This window comes from Talpa europaea, assembly GCF_964194135.1.
Source record: "Talpa europaea genome assembly, chromosome: 1".
NCBI classification, from domain to species: Eukaryota; Metazoa; Chordata; class Mammalia; order Eulipotyphla; family Talpidae; genus Talpa; species Talpa europaea.
This window is the reverse complement of record NC_140073.1, coordinates 70,887,707-70,912,883: the sequence shown is the minus strand read 5'-3', so window position 1 is coordinate 70,912,883 and position 25,177 is coordinate 70,887,707. Positions and strand designations below refer to the sequence as shown.

General features: G+C 44.6%; 1 protein-coding gene across 25 annotated transcripts in view; it reads right to left on the bottom strand.

The window, feature by feature from the left end:
* Window positions 1-542: 542 nt before the first annotated feature.
* Window positions 543-25,177, bottom strand: part of CLASP1 (cytoplasmic linker associated protein 1) — a gene marked incomplete at both ends in the record, with an annotated part of 222,317 nt that continues 197,682 nt past the window's right edge. For all 25 annotated transcript variants that reach the window (XM_084229882.1, XM_084229881.1, XM_084229869.1 and 22 more), the window contains 6 exons: window positions 543-629; window positions 4,539-4,655; window positions 6,026-6,232; window positions 19,356-19,484; window positions 21,116-21,306; window positions 23,511-23,757. In XM_084229882.1, coding sequence (XP_084086008.1) covers window positions 543-629; window positions 4,539-4,655; window positions 6,026-6,232; window positions 19,356-19,484; window positions 21,116-21,306; window positions 23,511-23,757 — 978 coding nt within the window. The remainder of the gene's footprint in view (window positions 630-4,538; window positions 4,656-6,025; window positions 6,233-19,355; window positions 19,485-21,115; window positions 21,307-23,510; window positions 23,758-25,177) is intronic.

The following is a 25,177-nucleotide window of genomic DNA, read 5'->3' as shown; positions in this document are numbered from 1 at the left end:
CTTCAGGCATTTCTCCCTTTCTTGCCAAGAACCTGATTCACCTTTTTTTTAATACAACTTAAAGACGTACACCCCTTTCATAGTGCCAGTGGTGAAAGCGGTAGGCTCTGCTCTACACAGGCCACATTCAGAGGAAAGTCAGCTAAGATGAAAGAGAAAGACAAATGGATGTGTCCTCCTCCTGCCCTCCTCAAATCTACTGTTAGCTGAAGAAAATCGGCTAGAGAGCTCTGAATTTGAAAAACTGCACCCCATACACATGTTTTTACAGGTTCAGCAGGCTATACCAGACATGTTTAAATATGGCTCTTTTCTTTTGCTTTGTGTGAAGTCTCCAACACAGGCCTTGCTTCCTTTACATTCAACACCAGTAAGATCCTACACAAAAGCTGGAAGGGACCAAAATACTGATTGCAATAAATATTTTTGGGCCTCCTTGTACTGACTGGGCAGCCGATGAAGGGGGAGGGTGGGGAAGGTCTCTGAGAGGCACCGATCGATTGCTTCTACTAGGGCTACACAAAGAGACTCTGGCATTGCCATTAGCTGTGTGTGGAGACGTCGGAGGAGGAGCTGCTGTTGCTGTTCGTGGTTTGGGCCCTCTTTATGTATAAGTTTAGTAGCTTCATCTGCAAAGAGAAGATACAAATAAATTAGCAAGAGGGAAAGCAATCAGAAAGTAGAAAACAGAGGGAAAACCCAGGTGACAAAAACAAGTCTCTTAGTTGAGTAATTCCTTCTACAAACATTTACTGAGTGCCCACTACTCATCTGGCACATCTGCCAGGTGCTGAGGCTACAGCCACAGGAGGAGGTAGAGTCCAGAGGGCAAGAGAGAACAAATGGGTTTTTACAGAGAATGGAATAACCCCAATGGGTCATTACCGAGAATGAAAAGTATTATGACTAGGTGGCCTACAGGGCTCTCTGGAAAAGGTGACTTTCGAGGGGCCGACCACACATCTTAGGGGTGGTTGTAGCTAATGGCACCACCCAAACTGGCAGAAAAGCAGGGTAATGACCCATATTCCATGAGGAGAGAGTGGCTAAGGCTCTTTCCTTGCTGAGGCTCAATCTTCCATCTAGATGCCTTCTCTCTGCACCCCCATTTCTGCCTACTGAAACCTAGTAAGTGGATATGAGACCTAACTTAGAGGCCATGTCCACGTAGCCTTCCCCCTCTACTCATACCTTCCTTTTACTCCCGTAGCACTCCCATCCCCCACTGTTCCTTCCTGATTTAGCACATGCTGCCTCATGTACAGTCAGTGGTTGACTTGCTTGCTCCTTCTGGCAAAATTACACCTCTTTAGGCTAATACAGCATCACTAATTACCACCACCTTGGATTGGCATAATGTTACTATAAGGGTTTTTACATCTTTACATTTGAGATCTTATTTATTTTCAACTTAAGCCCCCCAGATCCTCAAATACACAAAACAGCATGTACCATAGTATGTTCTTACTTGTTGAATGTCACTAAGGTATTATATTAATAGGCCTGATCACATTAATAATAACAGAGTTTTGTAGAAGCAGAATGCCCACAAAAATATATTAAGAGGGGCCTCCCTGGTGGCACAGAGGTTAAAGTCTCAGCACTATCAAGCTATCGCCAGCTACTGCAGCATGAGTTTGATCCCCACCCAGGGAGGTGACCCACATGGCACAGCAGACCTCTCCTGTCTTGCCCGCTGCTCCCCTCAGCAGTGTATTTCAATAAATCTGCCTGTTCTGCTCCCCACTCTATCTCTGGTGAATCCTCTCACCACCCCCACACTTCTGGCCTACACCCTGTTCTTATATGCATAAATAAATCTTTTTAAAAAAGGGAGATTCTGATATATCCTAAAAACACGGACCGATCTTTAAGTACTTGATGCTCAGCAAAATAAACCAATCATAAAAAGATAAATTATATCTTTATGAGGCAGCTGAGTAGTGAAGTTCATAGAGGCAGAAAGTAGAATGGTGGTGGCCAGGGGCTGGGGAGTAGGGGGAATGTGGCAGTATTATAAGGGAAATTAGCTTTGGTTTTCCGAGATGAACGAGTTCTGGAGATGGATGGCAGTGATGGCGTTACGACACGAATGTTCCTAGTCACAGTGAACTTAAACTTAAAAATGATTAAGGTCACATTTTATATTTGTATATTTTAGCACAATTAAATAATTTTGAGAAAAAGCAAGCAAGTGTGCTCAAGGTCATCTAGCTAATAAGTGAAAGTCAGGTTGGACAGCAGGTTGTCTGACTCCAAAGCTAATGCTGCTGTCACAGCAATGGGCAGCTCTCAAACTACGCCCCATAGATTCCATCCCTGCGCCTCCATCAGGTCTTTCCCTGCAGAACCTGATAGTACTTATGAATCTCATTTAAGCAGTGGAGAGTGTTCAGACAGGCCTGGTTACAGAGAAACGGGAAGCTGTAGCTTGATTCTCTTTGCTTCTGGACTAAGAAATTGAGACATTTAGCACCATGTCTGTCAGCTATGAGTCTAGGGCTTAGGAGGTCGCTTGTCTGCTTCAGATGTGTACAAGAGTCTACCAAAGCTCTTATTAATGCACCAGTTATCACAGAGAAGAGTTGTAACACCAAAGCAGAAAGGTGTTAAGGCCAGACTCCGTAACTCCTCGGAACTGGCTGAGGTAGTCGCTGGGGAGGAAGTCCTGGCTCCTGATCAGAAGGCGAGCATGAGACCCAAGGCCACCACTGGGAGGGGCAGCAGCAAGTGGAGCGCACCAGAGGGAAGAGGAAATGCCTGTGTTTTCTCAGTGTCTTATAGAGGGTCACACAAGAGGACAGTACAGCTCTCTTACTCAGGAGAGTAAAAGTGCCTGGCAAAACCAAGGTCGGGGTAATGTTATTTTTGGATGAATTTTCCATTTAACAAATCCAGTTCCCTTTGTGAATACTGTCTTCTAGGTCCTCACTGTTGCCAGAAACCACCTGGAAATCGCTGATGGTGGCAGGCCGGGAGAGGGAGGAGGGTTCCTGGCCTAGCACCCTGCTTGTGACTGGACTCAGCACTGTCCAGACTGTGGTTAGGGAAGGGTAAGGAAGAGTTTCAGTAAGAGCAGAAAAGTAAAAGAGAGACTGGAAAATGAGAACAAATAAAGCAGGCCCCAAACCATGTATCCACGTTTGCTTCATTTACAACTTCTAACCTAACTGCTGCTATTTGCAGGAAGGATAAATTATCTTCTTCTGGAGCAGTGGTGTTAAGCAAGGGGCAATTCTGCCCCGAGGGGACATACGGTCATATATGGACCCATCAGTGACTGTCACAACTGAGGGGTGCGATACACCATTATAATTTCCAGGTGGTTGCTAGACTTCCCCCAGCCCCCGTAAACAAGGTGTCAGTGGTGCTGAGGCCTGCTCTGGACAAAGGGGAGCAGAGCCGGCTTTGCCTATTACTTTTGGGCTGTGATGCTCGCTGACTGTGTGAAAGAAGAGACCTACAGCGGGTCCTCAAACAATGTTTCATTAAAACATTGAGGATGGAAAGAGGACCTGTTTCCCTAATAGACCATCCTGCTTACAGTTGCTCGGGTTCTAATGCTAAGCACTGTGAACATTGTTAACAGCAAAGTTAAGTGAGAACTAACTACCTTGGAAAAGAAACTGGGTATCACTTGCTGATTCTTTCTTGCAAAAGGAGCAAGGTCGGGTGCCTCTAATTCATCTTTTTTATCCACACCTCTCCATGTCGATGCCCTCCCCACACAGGCAGTCCCTGGAGTGGGCTCCTCACAGAACAGCTTGAGGTCTCCCAAGGCCTGTCCTCAGGGAGTTCAAGGCCCCTCCTTCCCATTCTTGACTCTCCTGCCTGAGTTTGAGGGGTTTCTGCCTGCTCTCCCCTGGCAGGTTCATCAGACTTGAGTTTATTTTTGAACCAACACACACCCTCTAGCCACTCTCATTGTCATGAGCCAAGAGTCTTTTTGGTCTATTTTCTGCCCCTGACTCCAGAATTCTCTTAAAGGAATATGCAAAAAGTGAGTGAGAAGTCTGGTTTTGGCTTAAAACTACCATGCCCAGGGTAGGTAAAATGGCAGAAACTTGTCTTAACCCCCGGGGACGCTGCCTTGAACAAATGACTCAACACACACCCAGTGCAGACAGCAGTGCTGGGAGGGAGGGCCAGCTACCATCACTGCAGAGGCCCAAGAAGAACTCAGTCCCTCTCAGCAATTGGTTCAGCCAGCAGGTAAATTTCCTTAGAGAGGAAATTTTTCTAGAGAGAAAATGAGCTGGCTTCTAAACAAAGTCATCTTTCTTTTGAGAGTAAAGTAGAGGCTTATAGTTAACACATTAAATACAGGAGTTACCACACAGAGTACACTGTGATGGCAGCAGCGCCCAGTCTAGTGACTGCACAGAACCAAGGGTCATTTTGATCTTTAGAGAAATAGGCCCAGGCAACACAAGCACGTTGCGAAAAAGCTGTTGGAGGCCAGAGCTGCAGACGAGCGGGTTTCTGACAAGCTGGCAGAGCGCAGGTGTGTGTATCAGCCCCTGTAACACTATACATACCTTGCTCCCTGTGAGCTGTGCAAGGTGAGGTTTCAGCTCTTCTCCGATTACGGAATAAATTGCCACTAAGCAAAACACGCTGGCCTTACGCACACTACTTTCAGTGTTGTCATAACCCTAGAGTCGAGAGGGGAACAAAAAAGGAAATGAGATCAAAGATTGGTTTCACAGTCAACATTTCATCAATATTTCCACAATTGTCCTCATAATTCAACCTTGGGCTTGTCAATAACCAGGACAGACCCAGCTCCTGACCCAGAGAGGTCGCGTCTCAAAGTGAGCTGCTTCGTGGGGTGCCATGAGCTGCATATCCATCTGACTCTACTCGGGGTGCTGCTTTGTAACGAGCTGCCACAGCAGAGTCACCCCCAAAACACTGAGAATCAGAATGAGAAAAGGAATTAAGGGGGAAAAATAATTTGCTTCTCCCACATTTTTCCCAAAGCAAGTTTCATGTGTGAAAGTGCATTAAAGAAATGAGAACTGCATCACTCACTCTGTGGGCAAAACCTTTGCACCGTCCACAGACTGTGGGGAACATCTGGTCCCACAGCTTCACGTTCATGTCTCTCCCACATTGGACCTCAACCTCAATGCCAGCCTCACCCCCACGCCCACATGGGACTACCTGCTGTTCTCCAATCAGGCCTCAGAATTTTTCAGCCTCTGCGTCTTTTTTTTTCTGCCTGGAATAATCCAGTCTTCAACAGCATGTATTAAATTCCCAAGCCAACTGCTTAGCAAATAGTACCATTTAGTAATATAAAACTCATTGCTCTCATCCCTTTCCTACTGAAAACTCTCTTTAGGGCCCACCCAATTCTAAACCACCTTTTCAATGAGTGCTTCTCTCTCTGCTCTTTCTGCCCAGGGATTACCTTGCTACCTCTGGGTCTGAATTCTCCACTTGCACCCCCTACAGTAACTCAGCACAGGAGCTGTCCTCTACGGTAGTCCTTTGGACTGTATTTGTCCCACAGTGGGTTGAAAAAATCCTCGAGGTTGTGCTAGAACAGTGCAAAACATCTTTTATCTTCCAGAGTCTGTCTAACTTGATGCTCCTGCTTGGAAAGGTTTCCACAAATATTTGCTAGATATATGAGAGCCAGGAACATTATTTGATTTTGGATCCCATGATCCACCTTGCCCAGGGTTGGGGCCCACAGATGTGCATCACGGTTTGTTGAGGGAATGAACAGCAACAAAAAAGATCAAAATATGTTTACAGTAAACAAAGCTCATTCTGCGAGCCACAGTTCGAGGCTGCCAGGAAAATCTTCCTGCTTCATTCAGGGGAGGGTGGGCAAGAAAACAAGGGAGATATGAGGTGTGCAAGTCAGTTTCATAGGTCCTAAAACAAAGGTCACCACCTGCTTTCTTGGCACCATCTCAAGTGAATGAGGACAGCCAAGTCCACATGTCACTGGGAGGTGAGCAGCCCCTGCTCCTGGTCTCATAGGCCCACACAGCCAGCATGAGGGGCCTACCTGCAGCAAGCCCGGGATGATGTCAGCCAGGAGCTGCAGCAAGGACTCCTTGGCAATCCTCTCCACAACTTTGGTCTGCATCTTGATGGCAGCGAGGTTGATGGGGTAGTCAGCGGTCTGGATGATGGGACAGAGCACTTTGATGCACTGCTCTGGGTGGATGGAGCTGGCCAGTGTGGACGCAGCCTCCTCTGCTGCTCGCACCACCTGCAACACCAGGTCCCCCAGTGAGTGAATGCCCAAGTTCCAGGAACAGAAAAATCAAAGAACACTGCTGCCTTATTTCAGAGACCAAATGACAGAACTTCGCTTAATGCTGCCTGGCAGCGATCACCTCCACTGGCTAATTTTGTTAAATAAAGTACAAGCAGAAAGGTTTGGTTAAAGGGGAATGGGGTACATGAAAAGGCAACTAAGGAAGATTCTGGTAAAAATCTCAGAAAAGTGATTCTCTAGTGTAGTCTCCCCTCACAGCAGCAACCAAGTTTCTTGCAAAATATGCAGTTTCTCAGGCCTCACCCCAGAGTCACTAAATCAGAGAATGTGGAGGTGGAGCTCAGCAAGGTCTTTTCATAAAGACTTAGGAAATTCTTATACATATGAACAATTAAATATACAAAATTCTTATATGTACAAAAAATGTTTTCCGATAACCCATAGGACACCTACAACTGATTAACTAGAGAGGAAAATCTGCAAAAATAAAAAATCAGAATGACTTAAATTCTGTTTCCGTGGAGATACTTAATCGTAAGGCCGTTAGTTGGGCAGGTTCTGGGGGAGTTCTCTGAGTATTTTCCTGAGGAGCCTCCTCTTCCAGGAATCTGGGCTCCTGTCTTATCACCTGGCACTTTCAAGTGCACACAACAGCCCTCACAGCCATAGGCGCAGCCTTTAACCTCTAGGAGACCATGCACTAGCTATATGAAGCATGAGCTCAAGAAATGCCAGCAAGGCCATGCAAGAGCTTATTTGGAAAGGTAGAAGGCAAACCCCAGTGAAGAAGAAAAAGCATGGCGGAAGTGGTAGAAAGAGCACAGGCCTTGAACTGAGAGAGCTGGAATTCAATTCCAGTGATGCTGGTCATGCCATAAGAGTAAACCCCCATGTTGTCATCTATAAAATGGGAATATCTTGCAGGCACAATTTGATGGGTGGTATAAGGTGTAATTCAGTAAATGATAACTACCGCCACTAGTGGCACAGGAGAATACCAGGCTAGAAACAGATGTGCATTTTCCTATGAATACAAAGAAAAGCTAATATTTTGTCCTACTGCCAGCCCTGGACTGGTCATTACATCCAGATTCTTCTCTGCTTTGGGTTCAGCTACTCGAAATAACTCAGTTGTCTTTAACTCAGCAACGAAGTCCAAGGCTATCTACCAGCTCAGGCCTCCAAATCATGGCAACACGCTTCTGATTTAAGCAAAGATTGAACAACAATATCAGCACATAGGCCATCTGGAAAGTGTCTTGGGCTCGAGCAGACTAAGAATAATGAGTCCATATGAGTCAGGGTGGGTGGAAGACGAAGGCAACCTCAGCTGCATGGCGGACACCGGGGTGGCTTTGGGGCACTTTGGGACTGATGGAGACACTGTCGCCCAGAGCCTCTCTAGGTCATCTCTCTAAGAGGAACAGGATTAGATTCCAGGGCTCTGTAGTCACAGCTTGCGACATGATGTATTTCAGCCTGTGTTCGGCCCTGGCGACACTGCCATGTGAACAGGGCTCACTTTCGGAGTGTGCATCATTGGCCCACATGTCTGCTCTGCTCTCTGGAACAGTAAAGGGCAATTCTTCCAACACTCGAGAGCTGAATTCATCTCACTGAAGAATCGGCATGTTATGGGCCAGCCATACTAATAATGGGTTCTTCACTAAGGAAGTTTCACTTTGGCTACTCGCGCTCCAGTACCTGCCATTTAACATGATAAAGAACCCAGAAAGGAGAGCACAAACATGCTAATAATCCTGATCTCACAGTGGTAAGATTATGGATGATTTTATTTTCTTCATATTGAAAAATGGCAGCAGCCATTACATCAACATTTATAGCAAGAAAGATGTATTAATAAAAATCTATTTTTTTAAATATTTTTGCATAGAGCAACTGGGGTACAGGCCAGAGATGCAGTGGGCGTGAGAGGATTTACCAGAGTGGTGCACAGAACAGGTGGATTTATTGAAACACACTGTTAAGGGGAGCAGCAGGCGATACAGGAAAGGTCTTCTGTGCCCTATGTGAGTTAGCTCCCTGGTAGGGGATAGAACTCAGGCCATAGAGGTGACAGCACTGAGACTTAACCTCTAGGCCACCAGTGAGGCCCTAAAAATCTCTTCTAAATGTCCCTTTGAGATCAAGGGTTGGCAGTGCAGCCCTTGAACAGAACTGAAGCCCTGGAAAGTGTGGGTACTCCTTCAGTGTTAGCTAGTATCACATTAGCATTACAGTAATCATTACTGTATCTGCTCATCTCCCACTGTTTCTGTGAACTGCCCTCTGCTAAAGCAGAAACTCGCTATCCTTCCAATAAATGTGGCTGACACAGGAGCAGTGTCCTCCCTAGGGCTCCCTAACTAGCAGAATGAGCTATTTCCCCTCAACTCCCAGAACCGTTCTCTAAGTCTGGCGCCCAGAGTGATTGCTCTGAATCCTTGCTAACATTTGCTGTTTCTTCTTACCCACAGAGGCCTAGCAGGCAGGGGTTGGAATGTTTCTTTTGACCTGATGTAGCGAGCAAGGCTGGGCGTTTCCCAGTCTAACTGATGGACTAGACTTCATTCCCTTGTCTGCCCGAGCACATGTCCTTGTTTAAGGAAGCCCAACCTTCCCAAATTCTGAAAGTCACATCTCTTTCTTGTTAGGGGCCCTTTGAACTTTCCTGGGAAGACCTGCTATCTCCCTAAGGCATGATCAAAGTTAAGGTATCTCATTAAGGAAGATGTGCCCCCCGCCAACCCCCACCCCATCACCCTCTGGCTGGAGGACACAGCGCAGACACCTGTGGGGGTGAACACTGGGATTATGGATTAATCTTCTCAAGAGACAATATGGAGACTTGGACAAACTTGGTTCAAGGGCAAAAACTATGTTTTCATACATAAAAGAAAACCGGTGTCAACATATCCAAGAGTTGTCATGCTTACATATATGTGGGGAAGGTCAGGTTTGGGTAAAAAGTCATTTTATTTGAAAAGAGCCTTGTGCTACTTCAAGAAGCTGGTAAGATTCTTAGGAACTTCAAAGTCTCACTAATTTTTTGTCACCATCCTTCCCCGCCTTCCATTTGTGCTCTTTGTGCCCATGCACACAAAGTGCTGGGGTCTGAGCTAAGCGCTCCAGCCACAAGGTGAGATCCACCCGCCCTGTCCCCACCCCATGGTGCCAGGCAGGGTGGTGTTCCAAGCAGAGAGGCAGCATGAGGATGCAAAGGTCCAGGAAGAGGCTGAGGAGGTCACAGAAACAGGCAGGGGTTAGCTGGTGTCTCCTAACTTGGCCAGGAGTAGAAAGAATGTCTGCAGAAGGCTTCTGTGATGTTCTGCGGGGTTCCTCCAGCTCCAGGTCCCGGGTTTTGTAGACAACTCACCCTGCCTGCTTTTTCCCCCAGGGGAGCCAGTGGTGTGGCTGAGCCAAATGGCACTTTAAGTGAGCAGATGTCCCCGTCAGCAAGCATTAACTTAGTTACAACATTTATGGTCCCTTGCCCCACCTCAGACATGTATGCACAGGAGACTAGTAAATGAAGCCCACTGTGCTTCTGTGACCATCAACTCAATCTCCTGCCAAGTGCACCTTTCTTCACACAGGCCCTGAAAACAGAAAGCTCTTTGACTCTGATGTGCATATAAGACCTTCAACCTTTCACCCCAAGAAAAGCCATTTCCAGAGTTGGATGAACATATTCCAGCCTCTGAGAACAGTGCAGCAGACAAACCTCAGTTCAATCCTGTGGCAAATTAATTGGTCTGAGCCTCAAATTTTTTTTAGGCCATATTTTCAAAAGTGGTCAACAAGTTTTGCTGATGATTGTGATAGGCATGAGGGATCTAAGGAGGAGTGGACTACATTCTGAATGTCTGAGAGGTCAGATCGCCATCAGACATGGCCTGTGTGATGTCATTTTTTTTGGAATCAATGGATTTGGAGTGCGGAGTCCTTGGGTTCACTCTGGGAAAGGTGTCACCAAAGCTCCCCTTTCTGCAGCATGCGGCGAGTTTTCCAGGTGAGTTTCCCCATGAGACAGAGATGATAGTTATGTTTAAAGAGCAGGTTTATTAGGGAAAGGGACAAAAGAGTAAAAGACACTTGCATAGACACCAGCGGGCAGGAAGAGCTGCCCCGAAAGGGACAGGGTTGCTGAGAGAGGCCTGCATGGTTGCAGGTGGGAAGCCTTGAGGAGATCTGCCTCCACTGAGGGAGGTCAGGGAAGAGAAGCCCTGGCAGGTGCAGGTCACAGGCAGGTAAGAAGCTGCTGCCCTGCAGAGGGACAGAGTTGGTGACAGGAAGCACCTGCATAGTCACAGGTGGGCAGAAAGACTGCTCCTGAGCCTCAATTTTTAAAAATTCTAAAGTGGAGATTTAAAAACACTTACCTACACAGTCACTTGGGTCAAGAGAGGTAGTGCACAGATGACTGTAACTACAAAGCACAGGACGTCTCTGGGTCACCCTGGTGGAGGCCCAAAGCAGGGCTTGGCAGCAGAGACGCTACCATGAGGGACAGCAGGGAGCCCGGGAGCTTCCAAGCTGCCAGGAACAGAGCTCTGTCCTCACCAGTATCTGCAAAACTCTTCTCATCTGGCCTAGAGCCGCCATGAGGTGGGCCTGCCCTCCCCAATCACCTCTCTGCAACACTAGCCTTATGGCCAGGCTCACATTCTCTGAAACAGCATGAAAGGTCAAAGAGGCCTGGCTCCTGTCTTTATGTCCAGTGGTGTTTCCTTGCCATCCTTCTTGACTGAGTAGAGGGATACCAGCCATGGCAGTGCCCCTGTGTCATCTCTCACTCTTCCTTAATGCCACTCACTTGTGTTCTTCATTCAGGGCTCACCCACTCAAAAGAACCTTCAGGAAACCTCATGGACACACCTCATCATTATACTTACACCTAATACTTAAATTGTCTCTCCTGTTGGATAAGAAACTCCTTGAAGGCAAGCTCCCAGCCCAGTCATCTTTCTATTGTCCACACCCAGCACAGTGTCCAACACGCACTATGTGCTTGATAGATGTTGGATCCAATCTATTTTCCCACAGCGTATATATATTTTTCATGCTCAAGACTGGTGAAGTCTCCTCTGGGCATGCCTCACTGACCTGCCTTTACCTAGTCAACTAAGGAGCTAGCTCAGAAATGAGCAAGAAGGCAGGATACCTACAAATGACCAACTCAGACTAGAGTGTCCCCTTCTAGGTGGCACAAAGAAAGGCAACAGATCTGTTCTTTGGAAAAGAGATGTTACAGTTCAGATTAATTTTTTTCAGAAATCAGCTGTTTGAAGAGGGGGAACATGTTCCTTAGAAGAGCTGCACCATACAATGAATTACCTAAGATGAAGTGCTTTTCCTGCCTCAGTCCATGTCCACACCCAAGGTCGCTGTAAGTCCATGGCGTACTTGGGAAAACCAAGTGTTTGGCATGGGGCTGAGTGAAATACAGCTAAGCAGATGGTGATAAGGAAAAGAAAGGGTTCATCCCTTTTTAAATCTGGCTCCACACCGGGACAGTGCTGTAATACCCATGTCTTTCTACCATGTAAGAAATCACTGCACACAAGGAAGACATACCGGTGAGAAGCTAAGTAAAACTAAGTGAGGAATCCTTGGGTCTTAGTTTTTAAACATGGAAATTAAAGTGTGCTGCTCGGTAAATGGACTATTTCAGATCTAATGGGTAACCCAAAACCCGGGAGAAGCTCCGCTTACAAAACTCCAGGAATTCTAGCTGTCTCCTGCTTGGAGCATTTAATGAAATGTACCTAACCACAAGGAGGTTTTGGGAAAATGTCTGAAAATAAAACACAGAAGCTGTACTTCACAAGGGTGCGCTTGAGGCCCTCTCCTTTACAGAGCTAGAGAAGGTTTCCCAAGACAGAGACTATTTGCGGCAAGGCAAGTAGGTATTCTGGACTCCCCTCTCTATATATGCCAAGCCCCCAGCTTTTGGCAAGCTGCCTGAATCAGGGTGAACTTTAGGTTTTGCCCCTGTGTTCTATGTAACATAAGAAGCAAAGATTATAAATGTAAGCAAACAGAGCAAAAGTAAACACGGGCAGCAGAAAGGAAGGCAGACAATACTGTTCAGTAGACAAGGTGGCCAGAAGAAGCAAGGGTTTTAGAATGAAGGTGGGGCATATTCCTGAGAGACAGCAGAATCAAGAAGGCTTTGAGATTATAATCCACCCTCAGGCCAGCGAAACTGTCCCAATTCTGTTGATTTTGCTGCAGTCTAGTTTAGAAACATAGGAATTCTTCCTTTTCAAAGTTAGTGAAATAACAGTGTCTAGCTAGGAAAAGTATAATTTCATCTGGCTTAAAAAAATGAGATCATTACTGAGAATATTGACAAATGTTTGCTTTAAGATAAGGTTTCTTCTGGAGCATAGAACTTGTCAAAATTTGGATTGCATGTTTTTAAGTTTGCAAAGTTTGATTTGGCTCTGTAACAGACATATCAGAATAACTAGGTGAATAAAAAAATTTAAATCAAGCAAGCAAGCAAACGTTAAGAAATGACTAGAATCAAAGAATTCTTCTCAGTATTTCACTTAGTTTTTTAGTTCCTTCATTATCTGGAAGCTAAGGAAAAGCTTGGCGCCACCTTCTGGAAAAAGCTGGGAAGACTGTGCACACTTCTGGGCTGAGTTTAGTTTTCACCAGTGGCGTGGGGAAACTGCTGCCACTGCTGGAAGTTCTAGAACATAAGGTGGAGGGCAAATATGGGCCGGAGACTGGGATTAGTCATCATTCAGCTAGGCTAGGTCCCAGAGGAAGTACGGAAAGTCCAGGTTCAAAGTCTGGAAACCTGAGTTTTAGATTTGATTGTCATCAACTAGTGAGGCGATCTTGGGAAAAGCATCCTCTACTTTCTAGACTTCAGTTTCTCTATCAGTAAGCTGAGCAGGGGAATCTTAATCAAGAATTTTTACAGTGTTTTGTATTACCAAACCCTCAGCTCTACTTGACGGGTGTTTTCCCCTGAAATATGTGTGTGTGCAAGAATGCACACGTGAGTGCACACGAGTGTACCACACACACACACAATTTCAAGAGGCACAGTCTGAATGAAAGGATCTCTAACAAGACAGCCATCATCACAGCCTTGTTTAGAAAAGCAGAATTCAGGGAAACACTATTTATTGTCAAATGTGGTAAGGCTCTTAGGTGAGAAACTTATTCTATCCCACCCAAGGGGTAGGATTAGGGCCAACAGGGGAAAATGCTGAGGTGTCAGAGAGCAGGCAGCCAAGAAAGTGGCTTTGTCCCCATCTGGAGACCACCACCTGGGGAGGGAGGGCTGGGTGGCCTCTCAGGGAGGTTTTGGGGGCAACCTAAATCTTGAATGGGAGGCGGGGCAGCCCACAGACAACAACTACTCTGCTTCCCCAACATCCACCTCTACATGACAGTGGACAGCCACGCCAGGACAGGTATCTAGTCAGCCTGCACAGCTGCCCAAGACGCAAGCTGTGTTTTTCAGTGGAGTTTTAAAGTTCATTCAAATGAATTGAAGTAGCCTGCTTAGATATCTTTAGAGAAATGCAGTTAAAGCTGCTTTATGAAAATTCAGAAACCTTGACTATTCTATTTAGAATCGAAGAGGATAAAAAAAAATAATATTTTCAGTTTTCAATATGAGACATCTTACCTCACTTGACTTCAACATCAGCCCTGAGTGACAGACCTTGCAGGGCATAAGCATCCCTGCTTTCAAGTTATCTGTCAGACAAGGATTTTAGCAATCCAGAGAGCTTCTGTGACTTGACACAGAAACAGAGCCAAAGAAGTGGCAAGAGTAGGATGAGAACCCAGGTCTTCCAAATTCAAACTCAAAGGTTCTAATATTAAAGAAAGGCCCTCTCAACTGTCTTCTGTCTGTAAGTTATTTCTATCCTTTCTGAAGCTCCAGAAGCTAAAGGGCAGGAGTTACAACTGGTTTCTAAAAGGGCAAGTTTACCAGAGAAGAGGCGCCATTTCTCCTTGCCCTGAGTAACACCATGCTTGGGATTTCACACCCATCCCATGAGACGGGAAACAGCTCCTCCACTTGGCATACAGAACACAAATGCAGTCTTGGTTCACTGGGATTCAGGCCAGGCGTGTCTTCTAAGTCCAAGCTCCTTCCCACTGGCCATGCTGCCTTGGCTCACTGCTGGAATTCCCTCCCTAACTACTTAGCTAGTCTCAGATTCTGACTGCCTCCAGCACTCTTCCTTAACCTATATCAGTTCCAAATTCCTAGTGCACTTCACTATGAACCCCATGCTGATTCCTTTGCTTGAATCTCAATTAAACCATAAGCTCTCTGAAGACTGGAGTGCTTCCGCCCCTTGCCTTCCATAAGAAAACATTTACTAGAGTATGTGCTACTATAGTCAGAATGCTGGCTCAGCAACTATGAACCTCTGAATGACCATACAGGCTTCTGGTTTTCTTTTTGTTAAAAAGCAAAGGCTTTAACAAAGGAAGTAGGGCATTTGGCGACATTCCCAGATTGGACCTATGGAAAACTGGCGATTTAGAAATGGAGATTTAGGTTTTGTTACTCAGTAGTAACTTCTATTATCTTGAGGCTGGATGAGACAGATAATAATCTAGTTCACTCCCTGGACTAACAGATAAGAAAAACCAAGGTCCAGAAAGGTGAAGTAATTCTCTGGATTCACACAATGTATTGTTCTCTAGAACCAAATGAGGGGGCATTCCAGAGTGCAGGGGGCCGGTGAAGACCTGGCCAAGTAATGATTTCAATTTTATTTGAAGCAGAACATCAGCTTACTAGAATGCCTTCTGTTTGACACACTCCCACTTTTCTCTGGCCATGATAAAGACTCACCATGCTGGCGACTGAAGCAGAAGCCAGAAAATAAGGTCTTTGATTTTAAAATAATTTTCATCTGGTTTTGCTTTTTTAATCCCTTGAAGCTTTTAAATATAAAGTTAAAGAAACAAACTTCCTGAAACAAGCTAAACCACCTGAGACTGGATTTTGATGCCCCAAACACCAAGACTTTTGTGTTTGGCAAGAAATGTCTGGTGATCCAGTATAGTGATATGAAAAAATGTCGACATTTCCCTCTTTTAATAGGCAAATGCAATTGAATATTCACTACTGTAGACAAGTTCAGGAAGAGCTAAGCCAAATAATTAAAAAGTCTCCTTTTAAGTCTCTCTTATATCTTCAAGAAATAGAGTCGGTGCTCCTTTCAAGTTTAAGCAAAATATTTACCAAATGCTTCAGCATTTTGGGCACTACATGCAAGACAATGCTGGTAGCAACAAGTATTTATGCATTAAATGTAATACAAGAGGATTTATAATTTGTGTATCAATTGTTTACCAAGAAAATGAATTTTGAAAAGTTTGAATATTTGTACAGCATAGGACCGTTTTAAAAGTGAATTTCTACTTCACTGTCATTTCTCACAACAGTCATGCTTATCAAAGTTATAAAGCGACAGCAGAAACTGGGTGGGTAGGAGGGTTTCTATCTCCAGAGTTATACCTCACAATGGCCTCAGGATCTCATTGGTAGTATCAATTCTCTTATTAAATCCCCTCTTAATTAATGAATGAGAGATTCTGTACCAGCCTTAACAAACAGATTATACATTCTAAAATGAGAACAGTTAAAATTAATGGAGTTTTGCTGAAAACCAGAACATAGGCTGAAGATTTTAAAAGGCCACTAATCAAGATCTTAGCCCTTTTAAGACGTATACAAAATGCTAATGCTTCTGTAAGTCACTGTAACTTCATTAATGAAGCACTGGAATCTATTTACTAAGAACTATTTAGTAGCAAGTACTTAAATAATGAGAAATTCACTAATTTCAGTAGTAAATATGAAAACATTATGTCTAAACAGACAAATACCAACTTAAAAATCAAGTGCTAAATTAGTACCTAAATCTTCTATCTTGCTTACTGTAGGAATCTATGTTAGCATAGGATGGATGGTGCCTGACCCAGACACAGCCTGAAACATCTTTAGTAAATGGGAGAAATGTTTTACAGGCACAGCTCCTTTTAAAAGCCCTTGAAACGGCAGACCCTGGCTTACCAAATGATAAACAAGTGATCTATCATCAGTCCTGCCTTATTCATCTTCCCTAAAAATATGAAAAATTTTAATTTTTAGAAATTGCATTTCAAGAAGCTTCATGCTACAGTCCCACAGCAAGGAGAAGAGTGTGCACACTGGTGCTGCCACCACCACAGCGGGCCCCACGGAGCCAGTCTCTCAGAGTCCTCACATGCTGCAAATTCTGGGGAAGCCGGGATTTTGTCTGTGAATACAAAACCACTGGATTGTTCCAGAAACATTCACCCAAGAGGAACACACTCTGGAAGTACTCATTAGACAGGAATACACTCTGCTTTTCTAGGACTAATTTAATCAGTCTAGAAATGTTCTTGATTTGTCTTCCAATAAATGCCCGAATAGTGTCTAAACAAATGTTTGACTGTACTGATGAGAAAAATGTAATGACTACAGAAACATTACATACCGCTATAAGCAATATTATATGTCAACAAGGTGGACACAACACAAAGTTTATTGCATCTAAGTATTCTGCCCTAAAAAAAAAACACAAACAAGGCGGAGAAGCAGGTTGATTAAAATAAGAGAAAAACTAGAAAAATTTTAAAGGAAAAAAAAACAAAAAGAATAATTTAACAAAATCAAATATACTAGTGCCTGAGTAGGGAGTTGCTGGCAAAGTGACAGAATGAAGTCTCGTTAAGAAAACTACAAGGGCGAGTCAAGGTGAGTCTGAAAGTATGCAAAGCACAGAAGACCTGCCAAGGCGCTCCTTCTGGAACACAATGTTTCCTCCACCTGCTTTATCAGGTAATCAGTGACAGCAGCGTGAAGATCTTTGGGTCACAGGAATTCCATGGCAACAGGGTGCTGCTCAATTTACTTTAAGCAGCAGATATTTTCTGCTCTTGGGACTTAACACTTAAGAACTTTCTCTCCTAAATTTCTCAGTGGACAGGGAAAAACAAGATCCCTTAAAAAAACATAAACAGGGGCCTCCTCGGTGGCGCAGCGGTTGAGCGCTGGGTTGCGAAGCTGCCCGCGGACTCAGCGGCGCCGGTTCGATCCCCGGCTGCTCCCTGGCCACCGGAGGAGGGTCCCACATGGTGCGCAGACCTCTCCTGCCACCCGCTGCTCCCCTCAGCAGTGTGCTTCGGTCCTTCTGCCTGTTCTGCTCCCCGCTCTGGCTCTGGTGAATTCTCTCACCCTCCCGCGCTTCTGACTGTACCCAGTGCATGTATAAACAAAACAAGCAAGCAAAATAAATAAATAAAAACATGCCTCTATTAAAAAAAAAAAAAAAACATAAACAGCAAATGGATTCATTAATTCTGTTACCTAGTATTTTAAGGTCTACTGTCAAAACTTTGAAGTTTAAGATCAGGGGCCCCCCTTTAATTTAAAGACAGACGTCCTCCAAAGAGATAGTAAGGACGTACCAAACTTTCGCCCTGATGCCGTATTCTAAGTATGTCCTTCTCATGAAAACAATTTGTGTCATATGTAAAAGAACATCAATTCTACTTCATTGCTTGATCATGCATACTCATTAAGCGACTATGGGATATAATACACAGTACAAGAAGCTGCCCCTTAAAAAAAAAGACATGACCTGGTTCATCTTGGTTCTACAGCTAATTGTTGTGCATCACCTGATAAATCACAGCACCTCTTGGACCCTCTCCCCTCACCCAGGAATAATTAAGTTGGTCATATTACCTCATTTGGCCCTCTTATTTTTAACAGGAGTTATTGTAATGGAAAGTGCTTTGTTCACACATGAGTGACTATTACAATCATACAACCAACCTGATTTCAGAGGCAGATTGTTGGTTTGAAAACACACACAGTCACCAATGTGGCCTGTGTTGAATTAGTACTATTCAGGGGAAAGTTCTAGAAAGAGCAGGAGAACCTCGCCCTTACTGAGCTTGCAATCATGGTGGGGAATCTGAGGTGACATACCTGCTGAATTTTGAGTACCCACCCAACTGCTAAACAGAGAAAAATAATGATTTAGGGTACAATTCTCTGGGTAGATATAAGAGTTGCTTTAAATCACAATTCCTTTAATTAGTGAGCATGGTCGAAGGGTCCCATGCGAGCCAAGAGACTGACACTGAATTAAGCAGGTGGTTAGGTCTAATTCTGGGGAGAAGCCAACCATTTGGAAAGCTTTCTAAACTTCTAAGTACACATGTGTTTTTCACACAGCCTTTACTGGAAGGGTGTTATTGAAAGTGTTTTATTTACAATAGCTCTCTCCACCTCCCTCTCTCTGTGGGCCTCTGGATACTTGAAGGACTGGGGGCTCTCAGGGCTAAAAGAACTAAGTGCACAATGGGATGAGAACTTACTGAGTGCCCAATGTCTGCAGTGTGTGTAGGACACAGACACTTCCTGCTTGTTCTCTGATAAACATATGAGGAGCCAGGAACCACCCAGGCAGTTGGCTAGTGTTTGGAATGTTCAGGAGCTCGTGGAAGAGGCTCTAGCAGCCAGGGGAGGCAGGATGGCCAAGAAAGTACAGCACCTCCCATGGTCAAGTGCTGGGCCAGGACCTTAACTGATGGCTGCATGCAATTGTCCCAAGAAACTGTGATAATAGCCACCTTTATTTTACACACAAGAAAACCAAGGCTCAGAAGGTGAAATAACTTGTCCAAGGTTCTGGAGCAAGGAAGCGCTGGTTTTAGGACTCACACTTCTGTTACCAAAGCCAATCTCAATCTCCCACCCACACTAGACTATATTGCCAGGCACTGAATGCCAGAAGGAAAGCAGACCTTTCTTGTTGACCAAAGCCATGGGAACTGCTGACATGGTAAATCCCTGGGACAGGTCAGCCAGCTGTATGCATGGAGGGCATCATGAACCTAGAGTGGCACTGCTGCTCATCGGCCACGACAGCAACGGGGTTGTCACTGCGCAACGGTGTTTAAAGCTCAAACACTGATTTACAAATCCCCCCTCTCTCTCTTTCTCTCTCTCTCTCTACCCTAATTGCACTGCACCCCAGACCAGTCTGTTAAGCACCCCTGGGCCACAGGCCCGGCTCACCTCCTTATGGGAGTCTTTGTGGGCTTCCAGAGTCTTCATGATCGTCAGCTCGGCGTAGTTTTTAAATCTTGCTGGCTGGTTTCTCAGAATTTCCCGTAACACTCTCAGTGCTAGTGCTCGGATGGAATGCTGCAGTATAAGAGGAAAGGAAGGCATCAGTAGACAATCACAGCACTGATAAGCAGACCAGTCCTGACACCTTGCACACACGTAGACACAGATGACACTATTTACTTGCCCTCCAGGTGGTCAGCTCCATGAGGACAGGTATTGTGTCAGTGGGGCAGTCCTAGGATCTAGCCACTAGAGGGAGGTGATGAAGGCTTCTTGAACGTGCCAAAAGAGGACCAAGTGAGACTAAATGAAGATGGTATATCTGGGTGCCGGAAATCTGATCAATTTCCTAGGGCTTTCCAGAGGCTTAAGTACATATTACCCTTTTGAAAAGTGTACAAAAGGATAGGCAAAAAGCATCTAAACATTTCATCAACGTGACCCATGAGACTGTGGACACCCTAAGGACAGCAGAAGACCTGTCATTATTCCTGACCTTCTATGATGAGATCATGGAGGAGGGGAATGTGCACAGGCCGAGTCATGCATCTGGAGGACAGCCATTCCAAACAGACTCCTAATCTCAATATAAGAGAATGGAGTTTACGCCAGACACAGCCCAAAAGCACATCCTGATTCTTTGCCACTCATCTGTACAATTCACACACGAACACCTCTCTGCCCTCTACATGACATCATTTTATCTCCTAGCAAAGCCCAAACAAGTAGAAGTGCTTCAGCAGCTCATATTTTGTTTAAAGAAAAGTTAATTCAGATTCTTCTATTCCCCCCGACCCAATGCCAAACCATCAACCGTGGCATCAGAGAGCAGTTAAGAACCCCCATGAAATCCACAGCCTTCCCCTCACCCACCCTCCACCCGAGTCACCTTCAGTGTGCCCACAGGCTGTGTGGAACTTCACAATCTGCCTGATCCTGCCCCTCGACTCCACCATACCTTCCTTACCTCACCCTACTTTACTTCATTTTTGTTTCTAGCATACACAAAGCCTAAAGCAGGGAGATGGATTTTTTTACTTCAAGAGCTTAATTTGGGTAATTTCCAATGTTGATTCCTGTCCTTGTAGGTGAAAGCTGGTAGGAGAAAGCAGGACTCTGGCTAGATCATTCCCTCTTTTCAGAACTATATGCCCTGTGTATGGAACCAAACCTGGCGCAGATGCCAGTTTGTTACATCCCGATGTCATGGTGTGAGGAGCACATTGTATTTTAAAAATAATAAGAGTCATACTTCTGGAACCAACCATTTGACCAATTAAGTTGACTGGAACTGTTAACATATGAGGGATTAAATCAACACAGAGTTTCCTGGAATTCAGTATTTAGAAAGATCTTTAAAAAAAAGCCCATGTATTTCCTAGTTACACGTGAAACATAAACGCACAAGGAAAAATGTTTGCCATATAAACACTTTTCTGAAGTTCTAAAATTTTTGTGTTAAAAAAGTAAACAGATACAGGAACAAACTTCCCTCAACTACCACAAACCCAATTACAAAGAGAACTTGCATCTAAGCTAGGACGGGGCCTACCTCCGACAAAAAACTTATTTACTAAAATAGGTGCTCAGAAAATATTTGAAAACAGTTTTGATGTGAAGCGCAGCACAGGAAGTGAAGGAGAAGCCAAACCCGGCAGAAAAGGACTCTCAGCCCCAGTACACAGAAGGACGCAGAAAGCGCTCACATCTTTGTCTCCAAGCGTCTCCAACAGCAAGAGCAGGATGGTCTTGAAGTGCTCTTCCCACACGCCCAGGCTGTCTTCCCGGGTGATCTTGAGCAGCTCCAGGAGGGCACCTTTCCGCTCCTCCACCCGCTCATTGTGGTTGGACAGTTCTTTCAGAAGGTCGGCCACCAAGTCAGAATGGTCAATGGGCACTAGTGAGACACACAGACAGAAGTTACTTCTTAAGGCAATGTTGACCACAGGAGCCACCTCAGAGGTGCTCAGCCACCCCCCATGGCGCTCCCCTCCCCCAGAGGAAAAGGTGACTGCTCTCCCTTGTCATCCCACCACCCCCGGGTGTCTCTCTATGGCCCCAACCTCGCCCTTTACCCTCTGAGCACATCCTCTCCCCAAACTAATTGTGAAGATTAGCATCAAGTCCCCAAATTCCATGTCCTTCCCTTCCTTCCCATCCTGCCCCCCTTATTTCTGACAGAGGAGAAAGTGCTGCTTCCTCTATCTATTTCACACGAAGAGGGGAAGCCTCCGAAAGTCCCTCCTTGGCTGTCTTGTTCTTCCAAAGTCTCTTCCCACAGCCACAGGCCTACATCAGGCCTTACTACTTGGACGTCTCTTACAGGAGCAAATCCACTCAAGTACACACAGTCTTCAAGGCCCTCCTCATTATCACATCTGATCAATGAGCCTCCAATTTCCTCTCAAGCAGCCAAAGTTTAGCAGTCAGCACAGTAAACAAATGCCAGTCAAGGTGTGTGGTGCATTCATGGGCTGTAGAACCTGCCAAGACCTCCCAGCATAACCACTGCAGGGACCTGTACCAGGTTAGGTGGCAGAAAGGCACATCTTTCTCTTTCCAAGTTCTGTTAAAAAGACCTCAACCCCGAATATCCATTTTAAAGAGAAAGGATGGAAAAACCAAAGGCAAATCATTCGGAGCTATTTAAATTGTATCTGCCCAACGAATGGATAAGTTAAATGACTTACTGATTCTATAAGCAAAGAAAGAAAAGAGCCCACTCTTTCTAGAGTGAAAGTCCTAGTAAGCATTCTGGCAATGCCTACCACCATAAAAATAGACCCTTGGTATCTACTTAGCTGCTGTCCACCAGCAAGAAGCAGTTAATTGCCAAGGAACTATGCTTTCAAACTTCTGAAGGTATGTCTGCTTTCAAACAACTAAAGACTCCTCTTCCATCTCAAGAGTCTATCCTGCCTGCTCCTCCACTGGTGCCACCACAGAACTGGGTATCTATCTCCAACGAGGCCTTACTAGTGAGATCATGAGTCTGTTTCCCAACAGGCCTTGAGCTCTTTGAGGCCAGGGACCGTGTCTCATTTGCCACCTGTGCCAGCAGACCATACATTTCATGACACACTGTGGGCACTCAGAGAATTTTAATTGTCTGAGAGTTCCAATGCAGGGTTCAAATGTAAGTCTTTATTCAAAATTGAAAAACAAAACAGACTTGATACAATCTTTAAAAAATGATTGTTAAGTTGAAATAAACCAAAATGTGGGCATGGCAGTAAGGTTTAAAAAAAAAAAAAATTAAGTTCCAGATAAAATACCATCCTTCAAATACATACTCACTAGTCACCATCATGACACTGGTCTTACTTAACATGAGAGTCAGAAAAAGACCAGACTGTTCCATATCAAATATAATATTTGGGGTAAGTAACTTAACTTGCCTGCACCTCAGTTTTTTGATCTGTAAAGTAAAATAATCCCCTATATCTCCATAAAACAATAGATGTAAAACACTCAGTTTAGCACCAAGCACACATCAGAGATCAGTATGCCAATCCTATCTTTTCTCTCCCAAGGGCAGAAGTCAACATAAACAGCTCTGTCGAAACCTGGTTAAAACACTGGTGTGAGAAGCAAGTCCTCCAGAAGGGCTTCAGGATGTTACTTCTAGACTCAGTAACTGGGAAAGTATATGACAGAGGCCTTTATAAATGTGGAGCCCTGGGCTGGGACTGCTGTGCCTTCACTCCCCATCTCAGGAAGCCTACTCCCCTCATCCTTTAGACCTCCACTCAAGTTTCCCTGAGGGGAATGGTTAGCCTTCCTCTACTGCAGAGGTCACAGCTGCAGCTTTACATCATCTGTATGACTGCTTTTCTTACGACTGCCTCCACAATGAGACAAGCTTTTAGAGGGCAGGGACTGTACATACTTTTGATCACTGTTGTGTCTTCTGAGGCTAAGCACACAGTGGGCATTCAGTAAGTAGTTGTTAAGCAAATGACTAAGCAGAACAGACCCCATGTTTCCACTGACATTGGACTGGTATGTCAAATGTCTGACCAAAGCTGGTCTGACCAAAGGGGAAGTCCACGGAAAGTACATCTGGAAGGTGGGGGTGCCATCAAACAAAGAAAGACAAACCATCTCGAAGCTGATCCATGTCATCATCAAACACAGCCTCCTTCAGGGCAGTCTTGTCGTAGGTGTTGATGGTGTCTGAGTAGGGATAGGGATTGTACTCTCGCGCCCGTGGCCCTGGGAAGGCGCGCGGAGGCTGGGTGTTAAGGAGGGAGGTCTTGTTGTCCAGAGCCGTTCTGCCTCCTTCCACCACATCACTGCCTCCCCGGCCCTCAGTGGCAGGGGAGGCAACTCCACCATCACGGGACACCTAGAGCACAGCATACCATCAGTCCTTTTTAAGGGCATTTAACAAACTTTTCCTTTAAATTTTCAGAAGTATTGGGAGAACCAGAGATTAGACACTTGGAATCTCGCCATTGACGAGATAGCGAGATTGTAATACCTAATTCACAAAATACTTTAAAGGAAACTGAATGTGCTTAGATTTTCACCTAATCATTAATTTACATGTAAAGTCTATACTGCTTTGTAATTTGAGAGATTAATAACATGCAATACTGAAGAGTCCCCTTGAGAGCAAAGGCCACAGGTCTCCCACTCCAGCCCCTCAGGAATCTTGGTGCCAGCACTTCACCTACCGTTGTCATCACAAACTATACGGTTTTCTTACTGACACCCCAATACAACACAGCAGATAGATGACCCTCACAGGGTCTAACATGGTCCAACCATGCCTGAATTCCCTGTATGAATTTCCACCACGCGGTGAGCCAAACAATGCTCTATCCTCCCTGCAATGGAGAACTCAGTCTTTTCTAGGGAAAACATTCTTCCTTTGGCTATTTCTGGTCTTTATATTGGATCAAAAGCAGGTTTTCAATATCTTACGAATATTTTTTCTAAATATATTCCAAGTTCCAAATTAAAGAGATTAAAATTTGGGCCCTCTGGCCCCTGAGTCAGCTTTCTGCATCCCTATGTTCTCTGGTTTCTTTGTTCTGTGGCACAATGACCTGTCTGGTTCTCTTACAGGGGGACACTATAACAGAGCAAGTGTGGGTTGCCTTCTGGGAACAGAGCAAAACTGTTCTTTTCTTCATCACAGACATTTCATTAAATGATAAATACGGAAACATTTCCAGGGAGCTACAACACTGGTTATTTCTATGATAAATTTTTTACTTGTGCTGCTGACAAATATCTATGTCATTTCAAGTTTATGTGTTTGTTTTAAAATGTGGTAAATACACTTAGGTAATATTAATCATCTAATTCCTAAGTATATTACTCAGTGGCAGTAAATACATTCACAATGTTGTATAACCATTGCCACTACGCTGTATTGAGCAAAATTTTTTCATCTTCTCCAACAAAATTCTTTACCTAATCAGTAATTCTCCCTATATATATCACATTTCATTTATCCATTTCTCTGTTAGTGGGTACCTTGGCTATTTCTACTTTCCAGGTATTGTGAGTAGCACTACTCTAAACAGTGGTTTACAAATATCTGTTCAAGTCCCTTCATTCAATGCTGGGATGCATTTGGTTTGGAATATCCCCAAACAAGGTTGTATACTAATTTAACTGCTAAAATGTAAAAAGAATACATAATACGTGCATAGATATGAACAAAATAGGACTTAACAGGGGTTTTCTCTTGCTGGAGGATGACTCATAGATGATTTTAATTTTTTTCTCTTTTTAAGTTTTCTAAAAGTAAAACA